At 50.1% G+C, this 15,576-nt stretch overlaps 2 protein-coding genes across 2 annotated transcripts; one reads left to right on the top strand and one right to left on the bottom strand.

Annotated features, from left to right (window-relative positions):
* Positions 1-4,021: 4,021 nt before the first annotated feature.
* On the bottom strand, positions 4,022-9,732 carry BCR38DRAFT_142302 (uncharacterized protein). The gene is made up of 4 exons (XM_040853640.1): positions 9,506-9,732; positions 8,009-9,372; positions 7,646-7,770; positions 4,022-7,314 (listed from the first exon to the last, which is right to left on the bottom strand). The coding sequence occupies exons 2-4, from the start codon at positions 9,327-9,329 to the stop codon at positions 4,234-4,236; spliced, it is 4,527 nt and encodes a 1,508-aa protein (XP_040719272.1). The 5' UTR covers positions 9,330-9,372; positions 9,506-9,732; the 3' UTR covers positions 4,022-4,233.
* Positions 9,733-11,802: 2,070 nt separating this feature from the next.
* BCR38DRAFT_142274 (snare docking complex subunit) lies at positions 11,803-14,465 on the top strand. The gene is made up of 3 exons (XM_040853639.1): positions 11,803-12,211; positions 12,276-13,508; positions 13,696-14,465. The coding sequence occupies exons 1-3, from the start codon at positions 11,958-11,960 to the stop codon at positions 14,327-14,329; spliced, it is 2,121 nt and encodes a 706-aa protein (XP_040719271.1). The 5' UTR covers positions 11,803-11,957; the 3' UTR covers positions 14,330-14,465.
* The last annotated feature ends 1,111 nt before the right edge of the window (positions 14,466-15,576 follow it).

The raw sequence follows: 15,576 nt of genomic DNA, 5'->3' as shown, positions 1-15,576 counted from the left end.
AATCTGTAATGTCCTACGTGGTTAACCCGTGGTTGCCTTATTCTTAGCCTCACTACACAGTATCGTGTCAGTACTAATCTAAAGCGTTAGAAATTTGGAACAACTCACATTCGCTCCTCAATCTCACGGATGACTGCATTGTAAAACAGCCACTCCTCTGAGGACGCCTCAGTGGAAGTTGTGCTGGCCTTCGCCTCCTCCAGCTCTCAAGCGTAGTTCCCGAGTTCGTCTTTGCACCGACGAGTTCGCAGACCTGGTCAGCAATGGACTCAGAGCGCAAGTAATCTGGCGTCGATAGGTTAGTCATGATATTTTGGAACGGGGTACGTTATGGGATTCTACCTCTCTCAAACGAGAATAACTTGCTGTTGGTCCTGTTAACTGTTAGAAAGACTCCTGCAGGTACATAGTGAATTAAGGAAATCATACGATGTAGACATGGTGGCGACTTGTTGGTTTAGGAGGTGGTCTTGATCGTGGTGATATGTAATTGATGGAGTCAATGGTTAGTGATTCACTCTTTTCCTTGTGATTTAGCTTTTTAGGTGATAAGAGGACAAGGGAGGAAGTGTGTCGCCGGAATTTAGTAGAATAAATAGTTTCTGGAAACCAGGGTCAATATTCAATAACGTGTCCTATCCCCGTGAATAGAAAAGTGAGACCAGTTCTAAAAAAACGAGTAATCAAAATTTATTTTTCACATTGGGTCATAGTATTCACATTTGGACACAGTATTCACGAATGCAATAGTCATCAATGGAAAAGTTTTCATATCTTAAGAGGAAATTTGGCACATCAAAGTTTTGATTAATGGAGAGACTTCAATATTATTTGTAGTCGGTTCGTAGAAACAAAGGATCATTGCCCGTATACGGATGGACGCATATTTAGTCTCATAGAAGAAGCCTATGCTGAAGCTGCCCAAGTATATGTTAGGAGTTGAAATGCTAGAGGCCAGCTGTTGGATTGTGGGCAAATGGTCTTGGACTGAAGATGTCATGATCTCTGGAGGGTCCAGAGAGAAGTCAGCAGCGGCCATAAGGGCCTTACATAGACAGGAATAAACGATGCCTGTCCCACAGGCAGGACTTAAATGGTTTGATGGGTGGTGGTCATGTTGGCCCATAAATTATGGTACGTGGCCATATGTTCTTTCCAAGACTGGCAGTCTTGGTGTAGTAGCCTTGAAGGTCCAACACCAGCTCATATTATAAGACAAACTTAACTCGGTAATGTGGCAGTGGCTTGTAGTGAGGTTATTTGCATGTTCGTCCCCAAAAGCCCACGCTGCCTCAGATATCCCAAGCATGTTATGATGGATGAGATGGGAATATACCTCAGTCTACGGTTTACAACAGAGCGATGCAGCGTGCTTGGAATAACAGCAAATGTATAAAGTTCTATTCTTAGTGAGGTACCCTAGATATTGGAAGGCTTGAGTTTCTTTAATTATTACCGTGATTGCGAGTGGGAATGAGATACCAAGCTTCTCTCATTGTTTTGTTTGCCACACTGCTTTATTTCCTATATATCGTAAGCCAGAGATTGCCGCACCTGTTCACGATTAGCGTATTTAATCGAAACTCTTGCAAATAAAACCATCAATGATCCTTCCTATTAGGGTGGCACCTGATTTGGAGATCAAAGGGAATAGGTTTGTACACCACTGTAGAGGATCTTGAGAAAACCATAGACAAAGTCACGTCTTGTTTACACGGTCTTTGTGGGATCGCACTGGTACTGGCATTCCAGCTACGTATGAAGGTCAAGAAGGGAAGTGCAGGTGGAGGTTGGGGAGGGAGGGGGAAGGGGGTGTCCAAGTCGCACAAGGGCACCAAAGTGTTTCACTGACCTTAGGCCACCAATTCCACAATCTTCATGGTTTTCAGAGGTGATCCGTGCATATCCTATCCACCGCTACTACTTGGTTCCAGCCTACGAGCACTAGCCCGTGACGCGATTTCACAGCTTCATCGCCAATATCAAAACGACTGCTTTGAGCCTGGAATCGTCTATTCTGGCCAAGTAGCAGCTCAAGATTTCACCAATTTCTCGTCGGATCCGTTGATTCCTGCAAGTTTTTCCATTCTATTGGAAGGAGCGCGGATCCGAGGTTATCACTCTGAAGTAGGTCTACGAAAAACCTCCTACCTGCCTTAGGATTGAACACCACACAGTCAAGTCAAATTCAGACCGATTGACACACTAACGGATTGAAAATGTGTGTGCAATTCTGCCGTCTGTCACTGCCTTGACCTTGGACAGCAGTCCAGTATCACAGACTTCACGATCACATTATGGCGTTTGAAGGGCCTGCACGGCTGCAGCCAATCCCTCAGCTGGAGGGCGAGAGGAATCTCAGAATCTGGCAAATTCTGATAAAACAGCACACTAAGTACTTTGGCCTGGAACCTTTCCTTAATGGCACATCTACAGGCTACTACAACCCCTGAAGAGAAGCTTAAATATAAGCAAATGCAGATTCACGCTATGTCGTTTTAACTTCAAGCGTCATCAAAATTCACGAAAAGCTGGAGGACATGCTTACTGAGACAGATCCACCTACCATCTACAGTCTGCTCCTCAAAACCATCCCTAAAGAGTCCGAGCATAGTCTACCAGCAATGTTGTATAAGCTCGTCGGCCCGATGAAGATTCCCAAAGGCCAGAAGCTCGAAAATGGTCTTCTCGACTCAACTAACTCAACAACCACCTTAGAGCTCTAGAGTGTGGTACGCCTGAGAAAGCTCTCACACTGATCGCTCAAAGCACTTCAACGACGTTATCCACTAGTTCATGGCTTTCTAAGCAGATCATTTGAGGAAGGAATTCTGACGTAGAAGAAGATGAAGGAGGAGATTACTCGCAAGAACTCTACAAGATCTGGGTTCCAGTGAAGCACCGTGTTATGCGAGTGCGAGATGTTCGTTTTAACGAGACGTTAGACGACGCACAAGACAAAGACCCTTTACGCTGATGTCATCGTTGGATTTGAAGATGAGACTGCTGACATTGAGTTCTCTGAACTAGTTGCTAGCTCTTGAGGGGCATAATCAAGTTTACAGGGACCCGAACAGCCATTGTGAAATGAGGGTGTTTGTTAACTTATGCGGCAAATTCTGGGAATTGCTTAAACAGTCCCAGCTGTACCTAGTAGCCCGCATGCGTGATCAAACGGGGCTGGTTCTGAGCAGAGGATAAGCATTGAGAATAGCCAGGCTATCCTGCCATTATGTGATTACCTAACTTGCTAAGTCCTCTGCAATGAGGTTTAATTTGGTCATCTTATTTCTTAGATGTTGATACGCTCACCATCAATTTGCTCCCCGTTCAAGTGTGTCCCTCCTTCCTTCCCGGCAGATACCTCCAAACATTCTTCTTCCTCCTCTTCTCTAAAAGACTACGTGCCTCAATCTCCACCTGAAGTCTAGCTTTCTCTTCCAAGTTTCTCTGTTTATGGATGTGCTCCTTGAATGCACCACAGACTGAACGCCGTGATGGCGAAATAACTACTCAGGCACCGGACTCAGGTATCGAGGGTGGAACATCTTTGCTGTTTGGTCCGCGCTTAACCTCCAAATCACGAGGAAACAAGCTCAGGTCATTGAGTCATAGCAATATGGGATCTCTGCCCTTTTAGTACTCTTTACATAATCTACATCATGCTTGCAGTTGACTTTCTCCTGAAAGCCAATGGACAGGCATCCTTCCAAGCCGGCTCATTCCGTGGCCATCAGATTCCAATGACAGCTTCCATCTTGCAGTCCTTTCAGTTAAGCAGGGCGAAAGAAGGACTCTATCCACATTAAATCACAGGTGCCAACTCGGTCCCTCGATGCCACAGCCGTGCATTTCCTCCACAAAACTCAGAATACCGGCATATGGCATTAGTATGTAAATGGGGAAAAGCGTCGAGACCTCATGCTTGGGCCTATCTTGTGCCCTTCACTCAAACTCCGGTCGATGCAGAAACAGAATGTATACTGGATGGGGGAAGGAGGTGTCGTATGCGATAGCAACACCTCGTCCAAGTGAAAATGGCTCTTGGCGAGAAATGGAAGATCTGCTGTCTAGCAGACGAAACAAAGAAAAGTCGTATTATAGTTTGCGCGAGTGGTCGAGGTCGGTCGTGCATAAATGTTGGGAGCTTTGCTGGCTTGTAGCATGTCAAGTGTTGATAGCAGAGAGGATGGCAAATTGTACACCTTTTAGTGTGGGTATGTCCAGCCGTCTTCAGCGCTTAGCTTTCTTAAGATCGTCCGGGTCATGTCGGAAGGTGCATTGATCGCCCTTAGCGCATTTGCCCTCTGCCCAAAAGGAACAAGCTTTGGTGCCAATCAGAGCACGATTGATGCCCTTGTTGTGCTCCTTCCCACCCCGGCCGTGGAAGTTGGACTTCTCCTTGTCCTTGCGACCTCGGGAGCCCTTGTCTCGGGATTCGTACTCCGAAGGTCCGTAGTCCAGCGAAGCGTCAGCACCGCTGCCAAAGGTGGAGCTACGATTGCCACGCTCACGATCTCGATCACGATGCTGCTGGCTTTGGGAAGATGGAGGCTGGAACTGAGATTGCCCGTAGTTCTGCGTGGATTGCTGCCAGGAGCGCCAGTAAGCATTGGTCGGATCATTGTCCTGCAGAGAGGGTTGAATGGCCGGTGCCTGCTGCTGTGTGGACTGGCCGCTGAGGGCTGCCAGAACTGCTTGCAGTTGAGGATTGCTGTCCTGGGGAGCAGCAGGCGCCTGTGTTGTTTGGGAAGGTTGAGCCAGGTAACCCTGGTACCCGGGGTAGCCCTGGTAACCTTGATAGGCTTGGGTGCCCTGATTAGCTTGGGCGGCCTGCAGTGCTTGAACCTGCTGGAGGATCAATGCATATTGGCTGTAGTCGGACTGCTGAGCTTGCGCTGGGGCGGAAATCGAAGCTGAAGAAGGAGCAGGAGCTTGAGCCTGAGACTGGGCTTGAGCAAACTGAGCATACCACGCAGCGGCGGCAGCAGTAGCAGCAGCATTGGGGTCCTGAAGTGATTGGGTTGTGCTCAACGCGACAGGCAGCTGGCCTATGGTGGCACTTCGGTTGGGATTCTGCTCATGAAGCTTCTGGGCACGCTGCGTAGCTTCCTTAGACGCATTGGCAGCCATGTCCTTGTCGTAGCCATCTTGCCATTCTTTGACCTGGGTGGGGTTTTCCCTCATGTACTCAGGAGGCTCGTTAGCCGGGAAGTGCTTGCCTTTGAAGGCTTCGCAGATATTCTCAAAAGCATCAGCGTCGGCTTGAACCTTGGGATCGGCATAATCGGATCGACGAGTCGTCTTGGGATGGGCTGGATCGTAAGGGTTGGGATCCTTCCAGTTCTTGACGACATCCAAAGTCAACAGTCGGTAGACTTCAGCATCGCGTGCCTCGCAAGACTGCGGCGATTGCGACGGATAGGAAGCAGAAGGCGAATTCGAATGCGACATATTGGCGGAGAGTGAGTAAGAGCTAGCAGAGGGTTGTGCTTGATTCACGCCTGAAGCATTCCTCAGCAAACCCAACACCTTGTCCAATTCGGAAGGAGCGGTTGTGTCTGGGGTACGAAGGCGTTGGGTTACAAGCTGGAGGGAAGCGTCGCGTCCGAATTGCCTGCTTTCAAGTGCGCGGCGATGGAACTCTTGCAATTTTGGTTGGTCGGATGGGAGGTAGCCAATCTTGGGAGACGCGGATTTGGAATCGGTAGTCTTGCGGGTTGGTGACTTGGGGGTTTCTGGGATATCCGAGCCCGACGTGTAAACGGCCATGAGTTCAGTCCTCTCGTACTCCCCCATGAACGTTTGCTGGTCTGTATGAAACGTACGAGCACCCCCACGCGTCACAAAGCTTTTGTCGCGTTGTTGACGATCGATGACACTCATGTCAATAGCGGAAGGTTCCACCCAAGGATGAATTGATACTTCCTTTGTCGCGTCTCCCTGCCCATCAGCGTCACCGTCCTCCTCCTCTTCGTTTTGAATGCCCCGCTTCAGCATTTGACCTTCAGAGCGGTTATCTCTGGCGTCGCGAATCATGTTGCTGGCACGTCCCTCATCCTCGGCCGAGTCATGTTGAAAGATTCGAACTTCGGTTAATTCGTGGTCGGGCTTCCATGTCACTGTGCGTCCCCGTCGGGCCTCTTTGCGAAGTCGCTTTGCTTTTTCCTCGGGTGTCTCTGGAGCTCTGGCTGGCTCTTCACGAGCTTTCGCTACCGGTGTCGGCTTCGCAATCTCCGCCAATAGACCGCTAATCGTAGACGAGATAGATGACTGCTGAGCCTCCGGTTTTTTCGGGGTAGGCTTCGGTGTGGGTCGAGCTCGCCCGGGAAGGATAGATCCAGGTGGTCTCACACGAGGTTGAGCAATGGTCGCCGTTGTACTGGAAGGCATGGCCGAAGTCGTCTTTGCAGTTGATTGAGTACTAGAACTATCCAGTGCCATTTTCTTCGTTGCTCTAGACTCCCCATCTTCATCTCTGGGTCTCTTTGCAGAGCTCTCAACCATCGGTTTCTTCGAGACTCTCGAGTCAACATCGTTTTCCCTGGCTCTCTTCAATGGTGATGCCGTGTTGGAATCGTCATTGCTAGTGTGGCGGATCTCTGAGGAAGAAGATCCCGTTGGTTGGGCCTTGTTCTTCATTTTGGACGCCGATTGCAAGTCCCTAGCCATAATAGAGGGTGGTCTCTTGGAAATGCTAGAAACTCCTTTAGGTTCATCAGCACCACCACTTTCTTTAGCTTTTTTGGCTGCCTCATCGCGAGCCTTTCTGTCTGCCTCTTCGGCGTTGGAGAAGATGCGATCAAAGTAGTCACGACACTCCTTGTCGATGTCATCTTCATACTTCTCGCGTGTTTTCTTCAGCTTGAAAGTGTCGTTAAGTAAGCTGCTGCGCACAGTGGTGAATTGCGACATGAGATGCAGGATGGACTTGGGCAAAACTCCATCAAAGTCACCCAATTTGTAAGAGTACTTCAGGGCATTGATCAGCTGGGTAAGCATCTTGGTGTTGTCACCCAGGTACCTGACCGTCCAAGCGTCACCATAGTCAAGCGCTGTTTGGATAGCTGCATGCATACAGTTTGCCTTCACCTGAAACTCTTGCTGCAATGCCGTCTTGTCTTTGGCGACTTTAGCCTCTTCTCTGACCCTCTTGACCTCACGCCAGAGTTTATCTACTTGGTTGCCGAAGGCATCAATAGCAATTGCAGTTTTCTTGGAATTGTGAGCCTCGTCAGGATCATGCCATAGTATCTTGACAATTTCCTGCTCGACAGCACGAACAGGGTCGCTAGGTCGCTCTGCCATCTTGATCTAGAGTGAGATGTGGTTTTTAGTAGAGGGTTCTGTTAAATGCACTTATATGCAATATGATAAAGGATGGGTTTGGCAAGTGCGAGTTTATGAAAGAATCCAAGGAAGGAATTCAAGGAAGTCGCCGGGTCCACTTGAACTACAGTGAATGATAAAGCCACCAATCACCACCACTCCAGCCGCATGTAAGGCAGAATAAGCCAGTCCCAAATGGAATTGACAATCTGACATTCCTGTCGGTCTGCAATGGGACGAAAATACCAATGGTGGGCGGCAGTGATGATAACTTCGGGGAGTTGCAGGACAACGGAGAAAGATGTTGAAGACTCACCTGACGTGCCTTCCTGTCAGTCTCTTTTGTCGGGTCATCAGAGTCACTGTCGGAATTGTTGGATGCCTTGGTTTTGCGCACAGTGGACAGCTTTTTTGAATTCGCCTCTTTGGCCAATTCTTGAACTAGACGCAGTGTCAGTGAGTCATTGAAGAAACAACGCCAGAATCCAGAAGTGACTGAATCCGAGGGAGTCGGCGAGATCAAGTGTAGGGTAATCAGCATGACCGAGTTTAAGGGAAGCAATGATACCGAACTTGAGACCGACGCGACCAAGCTTAGGAAAGCGCTATGACCGAGCTCAAAGGAATCGATACCAGGAAATCCGAGGGGAACAACGCGACATAGTGCACAACCACGTACCTGCTTTACCAGTCACAACCACGAACTGCTGTTCCAACTTTTTAACCTCCTCCATCGTCGTTTGCCGGTCTTTCGCTCCTAGATTTGGGTCCTGCAACAGCTGAGTGCGACCAACATAATCTCGAACAATCTCGGCAGGTAGCGGACGGCCAAGTTTCGGTAACAGAGGCTTCGTGCTGGCATTCCAGCCGGCAAGCCAAGGCTTCTCGGCAGTCCTTCGCACTTCAGGTATATTATCATTCAGCGGTATATCCGAAAAGAAGAGATTTTTGCAGCCGTTGACCTGCTTCATCCCATCATTGATGTCTGTGCTGCCCCAAGCAGTCGCAGTGGCATCACCAGAGTTTCCCGAGGGTTGAGACGCATAGTGAGCTAGCGATGGCTGTACAGCACCGGCATGTGTAATCGGAGGTTGGGAGTTGGCGTGATGTGGTGCAACAGGGGGGGGAGCGGAAGATAATGCGTTTGACATTGCTGCTGGACTATCCGTCCTTGCTGTGGCCACCGACGTTGTTGGTTTCGTCCGCTTGACTTGAGGTGCGGGCGGCTGTGGACCTGGGTAGGGAGACCCAGTTGGGGTTGTCACCGGTCCAGGCATCCGAAAGGACTGTCCACGAGTTGGGTTTTGATTTTGGAGGCCGACGGGGGACTGTGGCTGTGATTGTGCGAATTGGGCAGCCATAAACTGGCCTTGATGTCCCTGGAAGGCATACTGTGGCTCTCCAATCTGAGAAGGCTGAGAGTTCAAGTGAACTTGCTGGAAGCTGGGCTTGCTTCCATTCTCGACCCCGAAGTGAGCCCCGGTTCTCTGACCAGGAGGTGGCGTGGCGATGGGGACATGAGATGGTGCCTGGAATTGCTGCTGATGGTACTGTTGCTGGGCACTCTGGTGATCATAGGGCATCTGCGGCTGGCCGAAGTTGGTCTGATGGTGGCTTGCCTGGTTATGCCACGATTCGCCAATGCTTCCGGGGACATTTGGATACTCTTGGCTATGTCCAGTCGTGGTATACTCAGAAATCGGATGTTCATGGCCAGAGAAGCTGTTTGGCATAAATCCAACACTTCTTTCCTGTCCCATCTCAGCATTGGAGTGATCGTTTTCAGCAAAGTTGCCGGTTGGATAGCCATGGCTGTTGTCCTGTCCAAAGGCGGATATTGACAAGCCCGGCAAATACCCTCCGTATGCGTTGTTTGATTGCGTGGGCGCAAAGTGCTGAAAGTCAAAGTTTGAAGTATCGTATGCGGCTACATCATCGGCATGATTGACGATATTTGGATCGTAGTGCCCAGAAGGCCAACTGTGGCCTCCTTGGGCCATCGTGCTACAAGGCCACGGCAAAAAGGGGGTGAGAGCACGTGATCTGATCTACATGTCAGTGAAGTTGGGGTGGGGGCGTGTGCTTATCCATTTGCGCATCTGGAGAGTGGGGCCCTGTGGGGTGCCAAGAGGAATGCTCGATGGGCAGATTGCCATCAAAATATAGAACCACTTACCAAAATGGCTTGTTGGCAGAGTGATAGTCGAATCTGTTGCTTCTGGCCTGTGAATCAGGCAAAGAGTACTCAAAGAACCGACTGCAAACTGCCTCTCGAAGTTGAATGTGGGTGGTGGACGTGAAGGAAGGGCGTGTGCGAAAGAAATGTTGAGGGGTGTGGCGTCGAAAAGCAAAAGTCGACGGGGATGGACAAAAGAGTGGCAGGCCGAATTGGGATTAGGCCGGAGATCTAAACCGAAGAAAGGTCAATCAGCTGCGAGGAACATGAGAACACGAAATGGTGCAGTAGGTGAGTAGGCTGGGGGGCAGTGGTTTGGAGAGAGCTGATGCGCGGCGACATGCTACCAAGTCCTTGAAAGGCACCTAGGCACCAAGCCTGTGGCTTTTGCGCAGGGTAGCGAGAGTCTTTCAAAACACAGACTTGGTGTTTCTTGGTCTGGGCTAGACACCGTCGGCTATACTGTCGGCATTGAGATTCTGGTACTGGCTGTCTCAAGTCCTTAGAGTTGACGTGCTGCTGGAGGGAATCCGAGACGATGCGAGTGAACCAATTCGGCTTTGGTTGCCTCCAGACGGACCCGTCCCAATGCGCATCAGTTCTCGTGAGTCTTAAATGACAACAGATAGCAATGTTTGGTGCAGCCAAGGCTGTACGCAAGCGCCAAGTAGCAGCGCTGTCAATCAGTCCATTCAGTCTGGCCGAGTCGGAATCTGAACACTGCCATCTGCAAGTGCTTTTGCTGATGCGCTGGGATTTCTGCTTCTGGACACTTTTGAACAATTAAGTTGACGGACAGGGCCATCAACACCAATACCGTGCACGAGATTGATGTCGGTCGAGTCTTCCAATTCAAGTTGATTCTCTTTGCCTGAATCTTTTGCCCTGTTTTCACTCTCCCTCCATTGCGGTGGGAATTTAGGAGCTACTTTGCAGGCTCTGACAGTTGAAGTCTTGCGCTGAAGGCCCAACTCGGAACACATTCTGCAGGTCCAATGTGTGCGTCTGGGCGGGCATCTTTCTGTCTGGTCCACCCCCTGCCATCTTGCAATTCACTGCTGCAAGAGGCGGAGCTGGGATGAATCATGACAGGCAGAGCTGCAAAAATGCTCGCATTTCAGGTGTTGAGGGATTGGGGTGCGTTGCGGTGTTTGGGTTTCGCAAAAAAAGGGAAGGGAATTGATGTTATTTTCATACCCTTCAATCATCCAATTTCCAAAGTTCTTCCTGCCCACTGCTGCTGCTGTTGAATCTTCTTCCTACTCAGAAGATATTGGGGCATCGCCAAGCTCTCTTTAGTTGAGAGGTGCGCACAATTACGACATGTTTAGGTTGTGTGGTCTGTCTATCTCAATGATTGTAATTGAGGATTTGAGAATCGTCCTGTCCGAGAACCTGCGAGAGATTGAGAGATTGAAAGACAAGGCAATTCAGACGTCCAGCGGAATCAGTTATTCAGAGATTCAATTAGATGACAATAATTCAGGATCCGAACTATGATGGTGAGCCTTGAGAGTGGTGGGCGATGGATGCAGACGATGGTTGAAAAGCGTTGGGGAATGGGAGAAAAGATGGGAGTTAAAGGACTCGTGGGTGCGAAGGAGAAAACTCAAGCGCGCGCAGCCAGCAGTCAAGTCCCAGGCACTTGCAGCAGGCTTGGCCCAGACTTATCACACTTTCCCTGTCTCACTTTCAAAATGAGCCGTGCCAGCCGACCCAGCACTTGTCGCAAGCGAAAAATGCGTGTGGCGGACGGTCACGGCTGCTAGCCAGATGCGTCCTAGCGGTAGAGACACAACTGGAATTCAAAGGCGGCTCTAGGCAGCTCTGGGTCAATTCAGGCTCCGATATTCCGACTATTGTGGGGATCAACTCTGCCCGGTCCAGACAGTGTTTCCCGCAATTCAGGTTGTTGTCAGGTGTACAATTGAAGCTTTAAGCCAGCTTACACGCACCTCGGACCTCTTGATAACAACGAGGCTTCAATTTGCACATCCAGTCCGATGTTGACAAGTAAATTGTATTCGGTCCCAGCCTTAATTTCATTGCCTGCTGACTTGACCACGTATTTGGACCACGTATTTGGACTTTGTAATTTGAAGGCAGTACATCAAACCGTCATACGTACCTCTACTTCGTAACTCCCAATTATTCCACGAAGCCTCCAGCAATATCGCATTCAACTATCCCAGGTAACTAGGAATATCACGTCAGCCAGAGTGAATCAATCTGTGTTGTCAGCTTAACCTGCTGCACTCCATACTGTCTTGCGGCGGCTGGATGTCATTGATGTTTGGAGCCTTTCCGCAAACACGATTCGCCAATGCTGTAGCTTCCCTTTGCAGCCCCACCACGACTACCTACTGCACGCGATTCCACTACACACGAAAAGACGATAGACGAATCGCTCAAAGCAGCTCTCTCGAGCTTGAAGTCACAGCATAGGCCAGCCATGGCCGTCAGAGGGTATTCGCTTCGCGATCGCCAGATCTCCTCCCTGAAAAAGATCCTCAACCTGAACGAATCGGTCGAACAACGAGAAGATGAGGATTCCGTCGCCAATGGACTTGCTCCGGCAGGCCCAATCTTGACGGCAGAGGGCGAGCCAATATGGAAGGTCCTCGTTTTCGACGATCTCGGTCGCGACGTCATCAGCAGTGTCCTTCGAGTGAGCGACCTGCGATCCATGGGAGTTACCATGCACATGTACGCTTCCAGCCTGTCATCGTCCCAGTCAAGCCGCAACGCTTGCTAACACCACTTCGACTAGGCACCTCTCGGCCTCGAGGCACCCCATACCTGATGTGCCAGTCATATACTTGCTCGAACCCACGCCAAAGAACCTCGAGGGTATTACAAGCGACCTCCAGAAGAGTCTCTACTCTCCAGCGTATATCAACTTCACATCGTCGATACCCCGACCTCTCCTCGAGGACTTTGCGGCGCAAACAGCTACAGCTGGCACGTCTGAGCACATCGCCCAGCTCTTTGATCAGTACCTGAACTTCATCGTCGCCGAGCCCGATTTGTTCAGCTTGGGGATGCAGAAGGAGAACACATACTGGGCCCTGAACAGCGCCAAGACCAAGGACGAGGAACTGGATCATGTTGTGGACAAGATTGTGAGCGGTCTCTTCAGCGTTGTGGTGACCATGGGTGTCATTCCCATCATACGTTGTCCGAAGGGTGCTGCCGCCGAGATGATCGCCGGAAAGCTAGACAGAAAGCTGCGCGACCACATCCTCAACTCCAAGGACAACCTCTTCTCTTCGGGCACGAAATCAGCTTCCTCCGCCGGGTCGACCGCCTCCCGTCCAGTGCTGATCATTCTCGACCGCAACGTCGATCTTAACCCCATGCTTTCTCATTCATGGACATACCAATCCCTCGTGCACGACGTCCTCAACATGAAGTTGAACCGTATCACCATTGAAACTCCGGTAGACGAGGAGAATCCCGCCAAGGGGGTGACGAAGAAGGCATATGACTTGGCTGCGACGGACTTCTTCTGGGAGAAGAATGCTGGACTGGGCTTCCCACAGGCTGCCGAAGCTATCGATGCCGAGCTGACGCGGTATACCCAAGATGCCGCTGACATAACCAAGAAGACCGGGGCTTCATCTATTGAAGATCTGCAAAACGACACAAGTGCGAGTGCGCAACATCTGAAGGCAGCAATCACTCTTCTTCCTGAGTTACGCGAGAGGAAGGCAACTCTCGACATGCACATGAACATCTTAGCCGCTCTGCTGACGGGCATCAAGAACCGCCAGCTCGACAATTACTACCAGATGGAGGAAAACGTTATGAAGCAGACCAAGGCACAAATTCTCGAAGTCATCAAGGACGAGGCCAAGGGGAACCAACCTCTCGATAAGTTGCGTTTATTCATCATTTGGTTCCTGAGCACAGAACAGGAAATCAGCCGGGCAGAATGGACGCAATTCGAAGAGGCTCTCAAAGCTGCCGATATCGACATCACATCTTTAGCATATATCAGACAGTAAGTCCTCCGGCTCTGGCCGTCCCCGCATTATCGCGTTACTTATCCCACATTATTCCACTGGTATGACTAGCTCCGAGAGTCTTTATTCCAGTGAAGTAACTTGAGATAACCTGGTGGCTATTTCAGATTATCCCATGGAAAATCGAGTTTGCTCCCTTGAGCATGATTGCTGACCAAGTCTTAGGGTTCGCGCAACGACAAAGATGTCTCAACTCACAGCAACCAACAATCCATCCCAGCCCACAGCCCAGCAAGGCAGTGATCTCTTCGGACGTTTTTCCAGCCTGTCCAACCGCTTTGCCGACAGAGTCAAAGATGCCGGCGTCACCATCCCCAGCGGCTTCAACCTTGACTCTGTCACCGGCGCTTTCAAGAATCTGATACCGCAGAACAAGGACCTTACAATAACCCAAATCGTTGAGTCCATCATGGACCCTCAGACGGCGTCGCAGTCGGCCCTTGGCAAGACGGAGGGCTATATGTTCTTCGACCCGCGCAGCGCCAATGCCAGGGGCACGATGCCGCCTCCCAGCGCCCTCCGAGCAGGCACAGGTACCACACCGGGCAGCCTGCCGGGCACCCAGGGACCTGGGGCGGCCAGTTTTGGCCAGAGAAGGCAGGGCTACACCGATTCCATCGTGTTCGTTGTTGGGGGTGGCAGCATGGATGAATACGGCAATCTGCAAGAGTGGATATCGCGGACCAGTGGGGAAAGAGCCAGCAAGAAAAGGGCCATCTACGGTGCTACAGAAATTATGAACGCAACTGAATTCGTCAAGGGTCCCCTTGAAAGTCTTGGGCGCGAGATGGGTAGTTAAGTAAATAGGGGTTATTCCAATGGCATCATGAGTGTTACACCGTGATATGATCCGTTTGACTCAACGGTGTAGTCAGGTCATCCCATGATGGACCCTAACCGTCCAATGTAGGAATCGATAGGGTTTTGGCTAGTGGGACCGTTACAAGGTTGTTTGTGGTACGAACAACCTCCTTTGCGCGGTGGTCGGTGATATCGATGCTACAAGGCGCTGCACCGCCACTGTGCTAGAAACACATGCCCCATTGCCACAGCATTGGCGAAGATCACCATTTACGCCTCTATAACAACGGCATTGTCTTTTTCACCAGCACTAGTCACGCCAGGGCCTTGCCAGGGTCCTAGGTATCTGGCATGTGACTCTGGCGCTAGCTCGGAGCTGTTGCTTGTTAGTATAAGAAGATAATCATTCCTGGCTGTAATAAACATTATAGATGCACGGCTTTAGTATTCTAAGTTAATTCTAGATTCTAACAACAGTTGTTATCATACTTCTAAGAGCATGCACCTGTTGAAGATCGCGGGTTCTCTACCCAGCATACCACAACCGACTTCTTAAGCTACGCGTTATCAGTTTGAAATTCATCACCAAATACGCCATTTTCTCATACGCACAATATACTCGCAATGGGTTCGCATTTCCCACTACCAAATCAAAACTATCCGACAGCATAAACAGCCACAATGCGTTCAGAGTACGGGAAATTGGCGCCAACACCACGGCCTATACGCAAGACTCGACGCTTTACTGCAACAATTCAAGCACCTAGGCATATGCGATCTTTTGGAACAGCCCGAACCGACCAGACTATCTTCTACAGCCTACAGCGTTTTTGGGTGAATGCTTCATGCATCGTCTAAGGGTGTCACCAGAGGCCACTGCAGGGCTAGTTAACGCTGTCGCTTTTCAAGTCATCAAAAAAATGGGGTACTATAGTTGCTTTACGTCACGTCGCGCATGAGCAATCGTCTTGTCTAGTAATGACTCCGGAAAACTACTTTTACTTCCCGGTGCCTGCATCGGCGTCGAATACGAGACGACGCCAAAGACAACGACGCGCTTCCGTGTTTTCTTACACTCAGATGCTGCTTTTCCCGAACATGTCTTCCGACTTAGCGAACTCCAACAGCATTGCCCGAGGAGTGAGTACTGCGCGGCCACCGGTGTGGAGGACTTCTTACAGTGCTATTGGCACCAGAGCAAACCATTATTTTGTTATAAATGTACTCGACCCAAGAAGAGCTATA

Source organism: Pseudomassariella vexata (assembly GCF_002105095.1).
Source record: "Pseudomassariella vexata strain CBS 129021 chromosome Unknown BCR38scaffold_3, whole genome shotgun sequence".
NCBI classification, from domain to species: Eukaryota; Fungi; Ascomycota; class Sordariomycetes; order Amphisphaeriales; family Pseudomassariaceae; genus Pseudomassariella; species Pseudomassariella vexata.
This window is presented reverse-complemented; position numbering and strand designations above follow the sequence as displayed.